The sequence below is a fragment of the Haemaphysalis longicornis genome, unplaced genomic scaffold, assembly GCF_048455015.1.
Source record: "Haemaphysalis longicornis isolate Haplotype H1 unplaced genomic scaffold, Haemaphysalis longicornis Haplotype H1 scaffold_10, whole genome shotgun sequence".
NCBI lineage: Eukaryota > Metazoa > Arthropoda > Arachnida > Ixodida > Ixodidae > Haemaphysalis > Haemaphysalis longicornis.
In genome coordinates, this window is record NW_027526204.1 from 89,474,891 (window position 1) to 89,492,276 (window position 17,386).

General features: G+C 46.1%; 2 protein-coding genes across 2 annotated transcripts; one reads left to right on the forward strand and one right to left on the reverse strand.

Annotated features, from left to right (window-relative positions):
• Positions 1 to 6,862: 6,862 nt before the first annotated feature.
• Positions 6,863 to 9,007, reverse strand: LOC144158890 (uncharacterized). The gene has a single exon (XM_077690074.1). The coding sequence runs from the start codon at positions 8,780 to 8,782 to the stop codon at positions 7,493 to 7,495; it is 1,290 nt and encodes a 429-aa protein (XP_077546200.1). The 5' UTR covers positions 8,783 to 9,007; the 3' UTR covers positions 6,863 to 7,492.
• A 219-nt stretch (positions 9,008 to 9,226) lies between these two features.
• Positions 9,227 to 17,013, forward strand: LOC144158891 (calcium and integrin-binding family member 2-like). The gene is made up of 6 exons (XM_077690075.1): positions 9,227 to 9,600; positions 9,698 to 9,732; positions 10,268 to 10,515; positions 11,787 to 11,902; positions 12,439 to 12,527; positions 14,796 to 17,013. The coding sequence occupies exons 1-6, from the start codon at positions 9,550 to 9,552 to the stop codon at positions 14,815 to 14,817; spliced, it is 561 nt and encodes a 186-aa protein (XP_077546201.1). The 5' UTR covers positions 9,227 to 9,549; the 3' UTR covers positions 14,818 to 17,013.
• The last annotated feature ends 373 nt before the right edge of the window (positions 17,014 to 17,386 follow it).

A 17,386-nucleotide genomic window follows, 5' to 3' on the forward strand; every position in this document is an offset into this window, starting at 1 on the left:
GATACCAATATCATCGCAATCTTCGAACAAATAACAGAGATATTAAAGAAAATGCGTGAAGCAGTCGCGACCCCCTAGCCAATTTCCCGCAACTTTTCTATGACGTCACGGAACCTTGTTTGTGCGATTGGTGGCCACCTAACTGACCTGTCGCGACGAGACATGACCGGACGTCTGTAATGGGGCCTCTAGTTCCATTTGACCGCATCACTTGAATGCTAACGTGCAGTCAACGCACTGAAAATTATGTTTTATTGTTGGCCCGTGTGACGTCATTCTTGCTCATAACACGTCACTGTGGCGCGAAATTTGAAAGTTTTTAATACTTCTTGCTTTTTTTTTCTTTAAAAAAAACATCTTTTGTGGCTCTAATGGAACTGAGTGAGATACTGAATCCTAGTTCTTTCAGATTAAACAAAGTTGTATTTTCTCTTCATGGCTCCTTTAAAGAGCAGTGTAATGCCTGATGTGTCAACGATCAGATACTAGTTTGATAACTTTACACAAAACCCGTTCAGGTAGTTCTCTGTAAAGTATTGGCAAAATAAACGATGCCATATCCAGTTTAAACTGTTCCAGTCAGTCCTAGTGAAAGTAGGTTTTCTAAACAGTAGGTCCCACTACAAACCTACGAGAATTGAAAAACGGGATGCTTTTGTCTTTAATATCGGCCCGGCAAGTTTTTGCAGCACTAAAAACACATTGATCACAGCACGTGACACTAACAGTCGTGATGAGCACGTAAGCCTTTTGAAATGATGCAAAAAAGCAGATAAGATGCATCAGCGCTACAGTACAGCTTGTTAGGCATCGGAACAAGTGACACCAAAATTATTTCGAGAAGTTACACATGCACATTTCCACATGAGCATGAAAATAAAATGCGAATATCAAACAAACATGTCTACCACAAACGTGCGTTGGTCACTGGCCGAAAAATCAGAGGTTCACACTGCCAGCAAGACTTTTTTTTTTTTTACATTTGTGTTTCAAGGATCTCTTGTGTAGACCTTAGCAGTAAGGCGTCTAGCCCAAAACAAAAAAGCCTTTTGTTCCACTTTGTTCCAAACACCTTTGGCCTATGGTGGCCGAAAACGTTTTGGAAAGAACCATCCTGGTTTAGAGGACTTTGCCCCGTCTTTTTTGCTCTAAACCGAATAACGGGCCTGCCGTCACCACAGCACGCGTCAACTCTGCTGTAATCCCATTTTTGCTGTATTTCGTTACATCTTGCAGCGCTTCTGTTTTAGCGTGAAATATTGGGGTGAAGGAGGAAACTGGTACAACACTGCCACTCTTAGAGAGCAGAAAGAATGCACACTCCAAAGTGCTTGAGAGGACTCCAGAAATTTTAACAAGATCGAAATGCAGGTACAACACAACGCACATTAAACGTAAACGTTATGGTGGAGTTTAATTTAACCTCTCCAGGCAAGTTACAACGACCTACAGTGATGGCTACTAGGCAGGGAATTTGTCTTGCCTGCAATGCTCTTCGCTCAATACTTATGTTACTTTTTCTCCTTCCAGTCAAGCGCAGAGGATGTGCAGTATTTGGCTACCATCTACGCCATAGCAAGTTGTTCTTATCGACAAAAGAACGCGTACCATCTGGTCACATCACCTCTATCACATCCAGCAATACAACGCAAGTCGCAAGGTCACCTGAGGACTTTTTTAGCTTATTTGCACGTTAAGTAGGCGCTCATTCATACATCAACGCAGACGAACTCTGCTATCAAAAATACGATGTTAAAAATCTTCCATCACGCAAAAACAGGCTGTTCCTGCCAAGGCAGGGAGGAGACGTGTATTGCGCAGCATAGCTGCATACTACATCAAGACACGGTCTTTATAAGGAGCGTTTGTTGTCTTCCAACAAAAGAAAGCAAGTCTTCCTCGGGTGGGAAAAGAGAAAGAATGAAGTCGGCTGATTTGCACAGAAAATCTTGTCACAAGCATGCGAAAGCTTTCTTTTTTCTCTACTACTGCTTCTCACAATCGTAAGAATTTTCTGAGCCTCCAGTTTTAGACAGTTTGTATCAGAGCTTCGACACTTAGTGTAATTTAGTTTGTATTTTGTCGGGCACATCAGTATGATTGTCCAGTACAGGCTAAACACATTTGCCGAGAACTATTAGCACCAAACTTTTCTCTTTCTTTCTTTCTCGGGCGAAAATGCTGAACCGAACCCGTTGCCGCGAAAAACCTAAACATCCCAAGTGGTTTTACAATTTCCGAATGTTCACTGGGTTAGATCTCGGTGGCTCGGCTTTGACTGCGCACTCAGAGCGATCGTTTGGCAGGGAACAAGTCAATAAGTTTGAGAATTCCCAAATCAAATCTGTGAATGCAAAACGCGCCGCGGATCACAAAGTTACTCAGCCACACAATAAGAGTATGTCGCAACAACCGTTTCTCAAAACGCCTCTTTCAACGGAAAAAAAAATAATAATAACAGTTCAAGATCACATTAAACGTCTCTACGCGCAACGACAACAGTTCCACACGAAGATAGGACACCGCACGAATTTCACGGCATTGTCACGGCAGTGCGAGACAACGAACAGGCCATCATGAACACCTGGCACCACTGTCAACAACATTCCCGTCTCAAAGAGCACACACACACACACATTCATCACTGCAAGCGTGACAGCCACAATACAGAAGAAAGAGAAGTCCATTGTCATTCCACATGAGCGACAAGCACATACGAATAAAAAGAATGCATGCACGGCTTAGCTCGAGACGAACGATAATGCTCGCTACTTTATCCGTTATTCTACCCCAAGTTTCACGTCTAGAATAGCACACATCGTCTAGCTGGGATTCCTTTGCGAAATCTTCACGAGCCGAGAAGTGCAGACGGGAAGGAGACAGCACAACTGCCGGTATGTTTGAATGGGGTGTAGGAGGACGTGATGACAAGAATACGATGCAGTGATCGAAATACAATGACGAAACTACCGGAGAATACCTTTAGAAACCTGTCCCACTTTGGCCCGATCAAACCACCACGTAATGCGAACTAAAATACGCATCCAGAATGTTTCTTTCATTGAACCGCGCTGAACTGACAACTCCCACTATGTGCTTCTTTCAAATGCGGCGACTGCTTTTGCTTCACACGACGACCACACCCAGTGTGCGTGTACATATTTCAGCCCATCCCTTACGTAGTGAATCGACAACTATTACACAAACAATTCTTGTTAATCAAACCCCTGAAAGCAATTGAAGAGCAGACAACAGTTAAGGTCAATTGTTAACGACAAATCAGCGTCACAGACTTGCAGAATCCTATGGCAAGCACACAAGCCATGTTAGTCGTAACAGCTGTGCATTTGCTAACAACAGATTTTCAGTACCGACCATACTTGCTCTTTCACACAGCCTGTGAAGATGTTATTGTGCTCTCCGTTCCAAAAACTTCAGACAGCACAAATACTTGCAGGTGACGTTAAGTATAGTAAAGCCAACAAACATCCTTGGTAGGAAAAACCCAGTAACAAACCACATAGCTGAACGAAACATTGGCTGAGCATTAGCACTCAACCTGAGCCAACAGAGGTACAATGCGTCTAAAAACCAGCAAAACTGAATGCAACTGAAATATCCGCCACAACTGTCTGCCCCATGGCAATGGGACACGAAAAGCAACACTGTGACCACGTTAAAAAGAAAGGGAGGAAAGCCCTCGCATCGAATGGGCTTCTAGACCATTCCCCTAACAAGTTATCAGGCCGACCAGCCATCAAAAGAAACAAAAACACTGCAAATTTTCCAAGCACGTGTGCACTAGTACTTCAGCAGCTATCCGAAACAGGCTAAGTCGAACAGCTTGGCAAATGATAACTTGTGCGCTGTGCAGCCAGCCTCCGCTGTCGCATCTCAAATGCGGAAACATAAGCCAAAGCAAGACTTCCCACAGGAATTCTCGTCGGATACGTGAACTATGGCTAGCTAAGCTGAGGTACCAGTGACAACCAATTTGCTGGGCCTCCTCCATAAGTCTGTAAATAGCCTGTGCATTACCAAGCGAGCTAAGACGGCATTGCCGCCAAATAGCAGGAGAGAGCAACGCACATCACAAGCCCGCCGCCTAAACTAAAAAGCTTCAAGCGCTCACACAAATGCAAGGCAGCACATTTGAATTCACGCTCTCAACGGGGTTTGATCGAGCACTGCTTCATTGTTTTTATGCCACCTGTATTCGGAAGGAACGCACAGCAAAGAGAGGTAATAAGGTCATAGCAGTACAGGCCGCAGCCCAGGTGAAAATGTATGTTTTTTTCTAGCTGGATTATTGAACCAGAGATTTCTTCTAGCTAGAAATATTCTAGCTAGAAAAGAAAAATTTCTAGCTAGAAATAGCAGATTTCTAGCTAGAAATAGCAGAATTTCTAGCTAGAAATTCAGTTTCTAGTTCATTTCTAGCTGGATTGAGATTTACTTCTAGCTAGCATTTTTCAATCCAGCTAGAAGGGAAAAAACCGCAAGCTGGAAATAATCGTTTCTAGCTAGACAAAGAATTTTTCTAGTTAGAAAGTTGTCGATTCCAGCTAGAATCTAATAATCTAGTCAGAAATAAAACTGGAAATTATGATTTCTTGCTAGAAATGCTCTTCCCATTTTCACGGGGGAGGCCTTTGCTTTTAGCAGCAAAATCTGCGAAACAAAAGGAGTGCGACGAAAATGAAAGGCGGCAGCTTTGTGGCCCTTCAAAAGAGGGAAAAAAAAAAAACAAAGCAAATGGTTCACACTGCATTAAGAAAAAGAAGCTGACAGTAACACACCATAGTTTAACTTAAAGGAAGGGGGGGGGGGGGGGGGGGTTAGCAAGCAACAATGCTTCAATAAACAGGAGTTGGCTACCACGCACCTCAAACTAACAATAAAAACGCTAGTGCAAATGTATTAACACAATTTCACCGGACAAAAAGAAGACACGTCTCAGTTCACGCGCAAACTACGAGCATTTTAATGCGTTTGTTCACTTAAGAAGATAGGCCTAATAACTTGTGCTAAGAAGGCAGTTTACTGTAACAAGAAGACCGTCACCTATGTACAAGCATGAATACGTGTGCACAAACGTTCTGAACGAAATGCCGCGAAACATGAGAGACGACAGATCAAGCGGGTTTCACAGTCTTTCGGAGTGAAACATGCCTCGCGGCAGTTGCAACGCTGCATTGCCCAAATAAGCAACTTGCCTAAAACATCAAGAACTCTAGGGAAACCTAGGAAACAAGAATACGCCGGTTCCCTCACCTTCACAAGAACTGCTGCTTAACGTATGCTGCAAGCACATCGTGCGGATATTTTGTCGCTTTGCAAGAACTACTGACGTCCACAGATTTCACGACTGCGCTCAAAAGGAAAAAAACGTAGATAAAAACACCGGTTGTTCTAAAAACAGTTAACGCACTTACAATCCCAGCATGTTGTAAAACACTGCGTCTTGCTGTACGAAACAAAGAACGTCCATATTTTCTGCCCTCTGAGCTCCTTGATCGTAAATGTTTACATGACCACTACTTCCGATCACCACTGTAGAAACTTGTCGAATTCACACTGCCTATCTGTAAACCTCGTGCAAGGTCTAACAGAAGGAATGTGTAAAAAACGTAAAAAATTATTTGAATGACTGCTAGTAGCAACAAGACACAAAAAAGCCTCACTATGCACATCAATAATTTTCTCCTAGAAATGAACAAAACTGCAGCGATGACACAAAGTGAGCACCCTTTCTCGTAACTGGGTCATGTCTTTAAATGGCAGCTCCGGAAATCACCACCAGAAACAGGCTGCAGGCCTTACTATATACCCTTCACCAACTATCACCAGCCCCCAACACTTTCATCCCTCGCACAAACTTTAACCCACACTAGAAAAACTGAGATTCGAACACAATCGACTTCTACTTCTTTCGAGCCTGCTACTAATGACGCCACAAGCAGCAAATGCCACTGCACACTACTTCTCGAAGCCAAGCATCTGAGACAAACCACGCGGCCGTAACTTCGGAATTAAAAATTGTGCGTAAACGATCACAGTTGTTTCGTGTGCACGGAACTCGCACGAAATGTTAGGCTAAGCATTCCCCCAAGATTTGGAGCTTAGCCACTGAAAATACGTCTTCACACTGAATCCAGGAACCACTTGTTATTTTACGTCGACCTGCAGACCTCGACAACGCTTTCTTGGAGTGGTGTCCGACAGGTCAACTCCTTCGCTCGCAATCACTTCTTTACCAGACAACGAATTCACTACTTTCGAGTGAAGGTGCAAAGTGCGTAAAAAAAAACATCAAACAAACAATTTCAACAGCGACGCTTAATAAAACAATGTGAAGTTGAGGCTCAACAACTCTGCAAGAAGCCCAGCACTGCTGTAGCAACAAAGTTGACATTGCGTTCTATTTGAGCTATTTAGGGAGCCACAAACTGAAGCCTTTCTGCGAGCTGAATAAGCAAGCTGAAACCACAGCTTGTGTAGTGCCAACATTTTTGCAGCTTTAAAGCTGGTATACTCCCAGCATGCCGTGAGGGTGCTAATACACTTCACTGAACCTCGTATACTCATACAAACACTGCCTAAGCTCTCTTAAAAAGACAACATGTAGAGCCAACCTAACAAAGTTCTACAGCTCCGTAAAGCCTGCAATTACGCAAGCCAGTCAGCATTACTTGAGGTGTGCAACCACGCTGCTAATGACAGCCATTCCTTACCGTGTGGTCAAATGCATCCCGTGGCATTTGCACTGGGACTTACTGACACATTAGCACTGTCAAAACTCTGCGACACAGAACCGCGTGTTTGAGACAGCTTTGTGTACCACTTAGTCGTAAAGTAGCGCCATCTGTCATTCAGTGAGCGAACGCTCACGTGCTGTCCGTGTACGTTATTAAGACCAGAGTTTTTCAATACATAGTGGTAGCGAAAGTTTGCCTTGTAACATAACGCCTGTATGCACACCCCCTCCTCCTGCTTTGATAATAATTTGATCACTTCCTATTGGAACAATGTCTACCAGTACAAAAATGAAACAGGCGGATAAAAAATTTTCCTCCACCGTTTTCGACCTGATACGTTTTTGCAAAAATCGTGATTATTTTACCATTTGCAAGAGCTTCGGTGAAGTTCTAATTATCGCGATGCCTCGTTCGCTAGTTCAACTTCCTGTCAACAGACGGCGGGCCAATTGGCATCTCCCCAAAGCGCGAGGGCAAATCAAGGGTACTTTGCGATGGGCAGTTTCACAACCCCACATATTGAAAAGCCCTGATTGAGGCCCCCCTTTTCTGGGCTCCTTACGTCGTAAGTGCAACTCAAATTCAAACAGTTCTGCGCACACCGCTCGTAAAGCCAACAGCCTCGACAGACATGCCAAAGCATAAACGCTGCCTCCTGCTGTACCCTCGGTTGCCATTCCCGTCTCACAACCATTACGGCACTGTGGCACACCAGTGCAGCCCTAACGCTGCCCTCAGTAGTAACGTGTCTGCTGACCCGGATAGCCCGGGTGTCTCTGCGCAGCAGCGGCCGCCGCTGCAATATGGTGCTGCTGCGCTGGCGTCAAATAAGACGACGGCTTTGGCTGCGGGCTCGCCAGGGCCAGGGCAGCCGACTGTGCCGCTGGCGATGCCAGAGTCCTCATCGGAAGCATAGACGGCTGCGAGACGTAGAACTTCTCCTCGTGGTGAAAGCGCGGCTTCTGCAGGCCGTGCGAAGGCTCCAGGGCTTGCGGAACCACGGGTCCCCCGGGGTATCCAGCAGCGGCGGCCGCTGCCGCCGCCGCTTGCTGCTGGTGGTGCTGCTGCTGTTGCTGAGCTGCCGCTACAGCGGCGGCCGCCTGCTGTTGCTGCTGTTGCGCGACCTGTTGTTGCTGCTGCGCAAGGTGGAAGTTGTGCGTGGCCACCATCTGCTGCTGTTTGGCGACGGCGGCAGCCGCAGCGGCCGCTGCCGCCGCCGATTCGGCGTGGTGGTGCGGGAACTGCGGCGTCGGGTACGCCGGGTAGGGCACGGGCGCGGCGGGCGCCATGGCGGGTACCGAACCCTGGCCCGGCACGTAGTAGATAGGGCCGTGACCCGGCGCGTACGCCGGGATCAACTTGGGCGCCCCGTATGCGGAGCTGGGGATCTGGGCCTTGTAGGCGTACGGCTGCTGAGGCGAAAAGCCCGACTGCGGCGGCGTCTGCTGCTGCGAGGACGATGAGGAGGCTTGGGCAGACTGCGGCGGAGGCGACGGAGTCAGCGGTCGCTTGAGCGGCGCCCGGTGGAGGACGCCCGGGTTTTGGGGTATGGGCTGCGCGAGTTTGTACATCGAGTGCGCCCGGTTCATTTCCTGGATGTAGAGGTGCTGCGGAGCATTGGCGGCGGCCGCCGCGGCGGCCGCTGCCGCGTGCTGCTGCATGGCGTTGTGGTGTTGCTGCTGCAGGTACGAGTGGTTCAGCGCGGCCATCTCGTTGGCCTCCTTGACGAGCGCCCGCTTCCGGGTGTCGTCCTCGTGGAGGACCTTCTTGAGCTGCATGAAGAGCTGGTGCTTCTCTTCCTTGAGCGTGACCAGCTTCTTCTCCGACTGCTGCACTTGATCGCGGATCTCTTCCAGTGTCATAGCGTCCTGGCGTCGCTTGAGCTCCTGCTCGCGCCGCACTCGTTCCGTGGCCGCGTCCGCCTCCTGTTCCTGCTTCTTCTTCTCGCGTTGCCGCATGATGTGCGTCTTCAGCGCGGCCCACATGGCCATGCTCATCTTGGGACGCTCGACCAGCGCTGGCATGGCCGCGCGTTCTCGTGGCAGCGGCGTCGGGGATCGGAAAAGAGGCCCGCACTTACGCCTCGACGCTTGCTACGGAGATTTGTGTGACCTTTCTTCGCGGTGCGGTCGACAACCCGAAGACGACGCGACAGACGACAAGGCTAGCAGCCCCAACACACTAAACCTCCTCGAGAGAAAGCGATGATGTCAGTGCCGCTGCGAGCTGCCAAGTTTCGTCGGGGAACAAAGGATACGACGCGGCGACCGCTTGTCACAAACGGCAGGAAAAAAAGTGGGCCGTTCTATGACACAGCTGTTACACTACGCGTTTTGATAATAAAACAATGAAAGAAACGCTAACGGCGAGACGTACCGCGATACGAAAGTCAAATACGATCGTTCAGTCAGCTGTCACGAAAAGATCAGCCGGCAACAAAACGAAAGCAGCACAACAAAAAGCGTGCGAAAAGCAAGCGCGGATAACCTCTGCGCCTGTTGCTGAATCACCGCCCTGCCACGCATGCCGTCCTAGCGCTTTGTATTGGTTTAGAGAGAATGACCAGAATTACAATGAGTTCTTTATGCGCAAACCTTTTCCGGACTCCGTGCGGCTAGCGATTTCCGGCCGCGACGCGTTTCGAAGCTCACCCTGCCCTGGTCGTTCGCCAAGAAGACGACACCTGACGACACTCGCTCTACGACACGGTACCGACGGAGCTCCCCACCTTTTTGTAGTTTTAAACAGAAACGGAATTTTTATTTGAGTGACCCGTGCGTTACCTCGCGCGATGGGACAACAGCACAGTGTTTTTACGGATGAAGAGCTCGACGATTATCAGGTAAGCCGGGAAAGAAGCGCTTTGTATTGTTGCTTTGTCTGTGTCAGGGCTGCGCCCTTTCGAACTCGCACTACTGTTATTTTCTTCTTCTCTGCAGGACCTGACCTTCTTCACAAAGAGCGAGATAATCTTGTAAGCGCCCCGAGACCGGCGAATGCCGGTGTTGTTTTTATTCATTGCTAGCGTTGCATTTATCGCCCTGAAACGCTTTGAGGGCCTGCGCGCGACAACGTGCGATCCAACTTTTCGTCTGGGTTCTCCATGTATATTCTGGAGCTTTTTGCGGCAGTATAATACCGTGCATTAAGGAAATGAGCAGTTGCAGGACAATTAGATACAGATTGGATTAGATCAAAACTTGTGGAAGTGCAGTTTACAGTGCAAGTCCACCTAATACTAATCAAGCTGTAACTGAAGTAACAGTAACAGGGCTATAAGGAAGTTCCTGGCTTACAGTAATCTCGGAAATAAAGTGCATTTTGCAGCATAAGTTCACGAAATATAGTTCTAACCTAGGTGCAACAAGTGCAAACAGCTTTGAGGCATTTAGTTGGGAAGCCTAATCGTCTTGTGCACATCTAAAAAAATATGTTACCGTTACAGCACAGTGCAATTTATATACCACGAAAGGTCGATCTAATTTTGACGTTTTGTATGCGCTTTTCAGGGCGTACGAGAGATTCAAGTCATTGGCTCCCGAGATCGTCTCAAAGGACAGAAATGCCAAACTGCCCATGGACAAAATCCTGGACATGCCAGAGCTGGGAGTGAATCCGTTTCGGGACAGGATTTGCAAGGTCTTCTCGTCGAGCAACGACGGCAACATGACTTTCGAGGACTTCTTGGACATGATGTCGGTTTTCAGCGACAAGGCACCGCGGAGCGTCAAGACGGAATACGCTTTTCAGATATTTGGTGAATACCTTTATAGTCTGCGATGCATTGTCTTATTCAGTGGCAAAATTCCGTTTCCCTGTGGGTACAAGCTTGCCATTTCCTGTATGCATTCACGATCTCTGCTGGTTCTCTTAGTACACTAGTATTTTTCTGAGAAACTGCGGAAGGAACCCCTGCCCGAGTAGCCTAATGGGTAGAACCACGGGTTTTGGCGGGAACGAGCAATATGAAAATTTTTGCAAGACCCGTGACTTTTCTTTTTCTTTTTTTTGCTGTAAAATGTTACCTGCATGATTGTAGCCATTATTTTCCTAAATAAGGTTGGTTTGGCATCCTTTAGGTGAATTGAGGGGCAGGGCATGGCATATCAGCACTTTTAATTAACCTTCTACAGTTGTACTTGAAGTGCCTGGCTTTACCTATCTCGGAGCGGGATATCACTATGCAACGACGTGATTGTGGTTGTGTTCTATTCGTGACATAATTGCAAGGTGTGCAAATCCTGTCCTATCTTGCACGCTTGTAAGCGTTGTTGTTTTTCCAGTTTTATCTTGAACAGTCCCTAGCTGTTGCAAAGGACGTTCATGCCAATTGTGATAAAGTGGACGATGAACGGAATGAAGTTGATTCTCTGGATTTCTCCAATCCTGAGGGTTAAATCATTCATCATCAATGCGTGTTACTTTTTGAAAGGTAGGGTGTCACGTCTAAAGGGTTGCTGCTTTAGATTTAATGCTTCCAGTTTGGGAGGGCCACATGCTGTTTGGTATGCCCATGTTAGCCTCGCAAGTCTAACTTGCGCAGCATTGATCGTCCCTCATCTTTTGCACATGGGGTCATCATGGTTTCTAGTAAACAGAAACGAGGTTATAGTGAGTGGAAGTACTAAAGACATAGATGAAAATGAGCATTTTTAAGGCCTTGTTCCTTCTCCACCTTCTTGAAATTTAGCACCCAAGACATAATCGGAAACAAACGTTTTGGTGGAGTTCACAGAACATTAAGCCCGAGATTAAGAAAATGTTTGATTGCATAGACAACCCCAGCCATCTTGCACGAAAGTTGCTAGTAGATTTTACTGATGTGTGAAGTAGGCTTCGGTTTGCGTAATGAAACTAAGTTGAGGTGATGGTACGGCACCTACAGAACTTCAGTTTTCTTGTCTGCTCGACAGATATTTTGAGCCGCTTTGCGAATGCTGTCATGATGGACGTTTGTAGCAGCGCATTACTAAAGGCTGTTGAATCGAGCTTCCTATGTAGACGTGAGTGTTGTGTTCTAAATTTCAGATTTCAACGAAGACGACATGATATCTACGGAGGACCTGAGGCAAGTGATTGGCCGACTGACTCAGAAGGGTGGCCAAGTCTTTGCGGATTACGAAGTCAAACAACTGGTTGAAAATGTGAGTGTGCTTGGTATCACGATTGTTGTAGTCAGCACGTTTAACATGTGTCGGCTATTCGTACCATTGGAAGCCTGCTGGCAAACAGTATGGTGCTTTTGGTGCAGAACGAAACAAACTGAAGTGTTTAGAGGAACAAGAGTTTAACATTTAGAGTTCTGTAGAAGAATTACTGTGTTTGCAGCCACAACGTGAACTGGTTACCGAATCATTAAACTGCATTTGCAGCAATACCTTTGATTGATTGACTGATTGATTGTAGGGTTTAACACGTCGAGGCAACGCAGGCGATGAGGCGTGCCATAGTGGAGGGCTCCGGATTAATTTTGATCACCTGGGGATCATTAACGTGCGCCGAAATCTGGTACACACGGGCGTTTTTGCTTTTTGCCTCCATCAGGAAACGGGCGCTGCGGCCAGGAGTCGAACCCGCGACCTCATGCTCAGCAGCAGAATGCCTTAGCCACTGAGCCACCGTGCGGGTGTAGCAATACCTTTGTCCAAAAAAGTAATTGGGTACTTTGCTCTCTTGACAGATTTTGAAGGAAGCAGATCTTGACGAAGACAGACTCCTGGCATTCGCGGAGTTTGAGCACGCCATTTCGAAAGCACCAGACTTCATGAAGTGAGTACTGCGTTTTCTTACGCTCACTGTCATAAAAGCAGGACACTATTGCGCAATGGCTTGTGCCAAACATTGCAGTCTGCAGTGCCGTAGCTTTGGCTTTGCTGCACTTTCTGGGAACAATTGTAAAAAAAGTCAGAAAACAGTGCAAAACCGCCGTGCTTCGTGCCTTACTTTTTCCTGTGTGCAGTCGAGCCCACTTATAACGATACCGTTTATAGCTATATAGCGGAAATAATGTTCAACTAACTGAGTTTTTGTGCAGAAGGGGACGTCGGGGCCGATGTTTTGGAAACGTCCGAGGCGATTGTTATGCAGATATATGCTGCGAACAGCGGTGACAGTGACGACTCTGATGACGCGGTTGCGCAGCCGACTCATATAGTGTCTTCACAGGAGGCCCAATGCATGATACAGTCCCTCAGGAACTTTGTTTCCGCCAAGGACCTTTACCTACCTCAGCTAGGTAAAGCACTTATAGATACTCTTCGAAAAGATGTGCAGCAAACAAAGCTGAATGACTATGGCTTCTTTTCTGCAAATAAGCAGTAGTACAACCTTGTTTGTATGCGAATAAAATGTTTTGAGCTCTGTTTAGTCTTTTTATCTCGCAATGCACTTATAACGAGTATTGGTTATAACGATGTAATTTCTTTGGCTCTTGAATATTACAAGTAGACTAGACTGCATTTGCACTGCTTGCACTGTCTTCAAGATTTTGTGGCACACTAACGTACCAAAGCTACCTCTAACCTACCGCTATGTCTACCATAGGCGATATTCTATTCTGAGATAGGTACAAGCCAATCACCTTTGGTGCGGTGCAGAAAGTTGATCTTGTTGATATGCTGTGCCATTCCTCTAAACCAACCTAAAAGATACCAAACCACCCTTATTTACGAAACAAATGCACTGAACTGAGCCAAAATAACAGTTTACAGTAAAAAAAAATCGCATGTATTGCAAAAATTCTGGCTCTGTTTGGCTGGCTCAAACACAGGTCGTTTGCGCTGAAACCCACATTTCTGCCCCTAGGCTACTACTGAGGCCAAACGGCGGGTTTCTCTTCGCAGTTGCTCAAAACAATTGAAGCACACCCGTAGATGTTTTAGGGGCTCAGGCTGTCGGCGTCTCATGTTGTCGGCGTAAATCGTCTCATGTAGTCATGGTACTAAACACCGGGACACTCGTTTACGCCTCACGCTGAAACGTAACACGTTCTAGGAAAACACCGGGACACTCGCTTACGCTTAACGCTAGAGAGCTTCGTGCTTCAAAGACAAGAAAGAGACTTTTACAGCAAAGCTGTATACCTGTACCCCCCCCCCACGGTTTCATCTCTGTTGGCAAAATGCCAAGGCGCGAAGAATACGATTATACACTGCATGCTTCGCCCCTCCCCAGGTTTCACATTAGTAAAGATGGCCCGAGATTTTTTATGAAGTATCTGGCCTGAGGATTCAAAAGAAACTTGTTCATGGCTTTTCTTCCCAACAGCCTACTTTTTTGTTCAATTTCTTCGTGTCCTGTTACAATCTCCTTACTGCGCATGCACGCTCAAAACTAAGATAAAGCAAAAGTGGATCGCTTCTAGCGAGAGGTAAGCAAAATTATCGGGCTTCGAATCTCGCAGGGTTTCAGAATTTAGTCGGAGGCGGGAATTAGAATACATGTAAAGTCGCCTGCTCCATCCCGCCTACATAGCATGATGTGATATGGGGAAATAGGACTATACCGGCACGTAGCGTGTCAGCAAAACTTTAGCTGCCGTCTAGAACTCTAGCAGTTATTTTTTTAAATAATGTCCACTTTGTGCAGGTTAACTGGTTACTTTTCATAGTTACGACGTTGATCGGCCGGTGTTGAAACCAGAGGGCCAGGAGATGAGAAAATTGCATCTCCACAGCCTCTTCTCATCGCCACTGCCTGTTTCCTTGCAAATTGCCGCTCCCGAAGCGATTGCAATTTTGCTTGCTGACTTTTTCGGGATTGTGATATCTCGGTTGCGAATGGCAGCCAGAGCTGCTAGAAACGGTACGGTTAAGGTGTAGCAAAACTCTGCTGACAGCACTGGTGAATATTTCCCGTTTGGTTTTACGGCACACTCGTTCAGTTCAAATACGCGCAATGCCTGATAGCCCCAATTGGGCCGTCAGGATAACCTAATCTTAGCATGTGCGGTGGCATGAGATTAGCACAACCGTCATACACTTTGCAGAACTGTCTACTTCCAGGTTCCTGATTGTTTGGCATCTTTGTTTCCAACAGCGCCTTCAGAATTAACCTGTAAAGTAGGAGGGACGCCGGCGGTGATACGACACCAACGGACTTTCGAGCAAGGGACACGCGGACTGTTCCGTCACGCTGCCAGAAAGAGCTTTTCAGAGATGGAGCGTGGAATTTCATCGTGGCATGTAGTCTTGCCTCCGCGATCCCCAAATGTTATTCTGTCGGGCATTCATTACTTTTCAAGTGGAGTGTGTCAGAGGCGACTTTTCAGAGTCGTTAAATGTAACGTTTGTATGCACACAAAGCACTCTTGCCAATAGCGGCGGAGATTTAATTTTCGAAACGGAAATAAGATTCTGTGTTGATTTTTGAAAGCTTTATCATCTGAGCATGTGCAAACACGACGTTTTTGAAAAGCAATACAAACCACGTTCTCGAGCTTAAAAAAGTCTTTGGAAGGTTTCAATACTTGCCGTCACAATAGGCCTGTCTCTCTTGAAAGATTCCAACAATGACATGGAGGTGGTTTAGCTTATAGCACTGTGAACACGGCCATGTGCACATGGCAGGTTTCAGCTCAATAATAGCAATAATGTGTTCCTATAAACCTGAATCAACACTGCTAACCACGACCCAACGTTTAAATTATCTTTTCAAGTTGGAGGAGTGTTAAACTGATGAGGAAAGTAAACATACAGATCTGGATTGTTTGCTGCCAAATACGTTTCCCTTCTAGTTCATGTTGCAACTCTAGAACACTTGGTTAAAATATGAGCTAAAAAACATATTTGAATGTATGAGCTACTAGAAAGCCTTTTGTAAGTGCTTAAATTCAGTTTAATTGCATGGGCCTGTCCACAAAAGCAGCATCATTTTATTTTTTTACAAAATGAGCACAGCAGCCCTTGCATTTGTGGGTCACAATGGGTGGGACCTTCTGCAAATGGTTGTGTAGGAAATTTGTGGAGACCGTCCGTTAAATGCGACATGTTACCGTTTATCTGTGGCGCTTCTTGACTTTTTCAATGAACGTGCAGTAAATAGCGGATCTGCTGTAGCTGATTGTGTGATAGTTTGTTTCTTCCAACTGGTTGGATTGTGCTTGGATCTGCATCATTTACTTTTGATCGCCATTTATTAAGTTGGTGTCAGTAGAATATTTTTGCTGTACCTTCATTTATCTGATAGAATTTATTTATCTCGTTGGATCTGCAAGCTGTGGTGTGATGTAGCTTTTTTTACTCGCTCCCGTGTGAAGTATTTTTCTGTTTGTCGTTCTAATTGTAAAAAAGAAATTTATATGGTTGCATAGTGTGACTGCAAAGGAGTATTTATTCATCTTTTATGAGTGCTGTGTTGCTTTTACTGTTTTTTTTTTTAATTGTGTGGTTTTTTCCTCTTCGAAAAAAAAAAGCTGTGATTCATGTTTCAAAGTGTATTTGATAATCGAGGCATTATTTAGAGCTTTGCCATTTTCAGTACAGTTGAAAATTGCTGTAGCCCAAATTGCTGTTACATACAAGGGCATTTTTAAATCGCAGTGCTTCCTTGCAACCAAACTGGCTTCCATTTGCTGAATATGATGCGAACGTTAGACTCGATAGTCGGGACGCTGAGGGCACAAATTCAAGCGCCGCTTTGTATTCCCTCCTTTTTTCTTTTTGTGCAGAAACAATCGAGGGCTTTGCTGCACCTCTCCGTTTTGTCTCAAACAGTACCCTATTTTTCAAGATCGATTAGATGCCCTGTCAATCATCTCGTTCCAAGTAGTGGAATTTTTCCAGTTCAGTGCCTTCTGATAATCACCTTGTTTGGTGACTGGTGTCAAGAGTAAGCTCAAAAAGCTCTTGCGTGCTGTAAAAGCAGTCAACAACCCATTTCAGCATTTGTGAAATATAGTGTTGTGAATCTCAAGACATGCTTTCCCAAGCCGCAGCGTTTGTAGGAATCTCAAGTTCCTGTTTTTAGATAGTATTTTTGACTGTATTGTTGCATTAGCGCTGCACGATTGGTGACACTTGTGATAGGAACAAATACTTCCTCAGTAGCGTCGTAAGCCTGCAAAAAGCACGAGAAACGGAGTGTTTGTGCAGGCATGTCACAAATGCTGTTTTTGTGATGTCCCGTCGTATGCACGGTACTTGTGTGAACAAGTGGAACACAACAGTGCGCGCTAGTGCAGTGTTACGATCCCAAAGTGATGCTCGGTAACTGCCATGTACGATCAACAATAAAAGTGCAGTGCTTTTACCCCTTCTCAAGCTCCTGCACAACTCCTTTCTGCCCTCTCCAGACCTTGTCAACTCCTGTTCTGCACTCCTGGCAGCTTTGACACTGAAAATGCTCTGAAGGCTTCGAAGGCTGAAAGCTTTGAAGGTTAGCCGTGCGGTCGGATAAATTGGTGCAACTTGTGTAACCTTCAGAAAGAGTTATATAACTGCTGCAAGATGGCATGCTGTGCGTTTGAGGCCCCCTGCTGCATAGAGTTGAGAAAGTGTGTGGCAAGGTGTTTGCAGATCATGAAGGTGTGGTAGGCACGAGAAAATCATTGGCCAATGATTTCTCCATCACAGCCTGCACATGAAAATCTGACAACTTAACGTATCAATGCATAAAGCTGCTTGTCGCCG

Coding starts and splice junctions, on each gene's coding strand:
- LOC144158891 (XM_077690075.1), top strand. CDS start 9,550: ATGGGACAACAGCACAGTGTTTTTACGGATGAAGAGCTCGACGATTAT. Junction 9,601..9,697: donor AAGAGCTCGACGATTATCAG/GTAAGCCGGGAA, acceptor TCTTCTCTGCAG/GACCTGACCTTCTTCACAAA. Junction 9,733..10,267: donor ACAAAGAGCGAGATAATCTT/GTAAGCGCCCCG, acceptor TGCGCTTTTCAG/GGCGTACGAGAGATTCAAGT.
- LOC144158890 (XM_077690074.1), bottom strand. CDS start 8,782: ATGCCAGCGCTGGTCGAGCGTCCCAAGATGAGCATGGCCATGTGGGCC.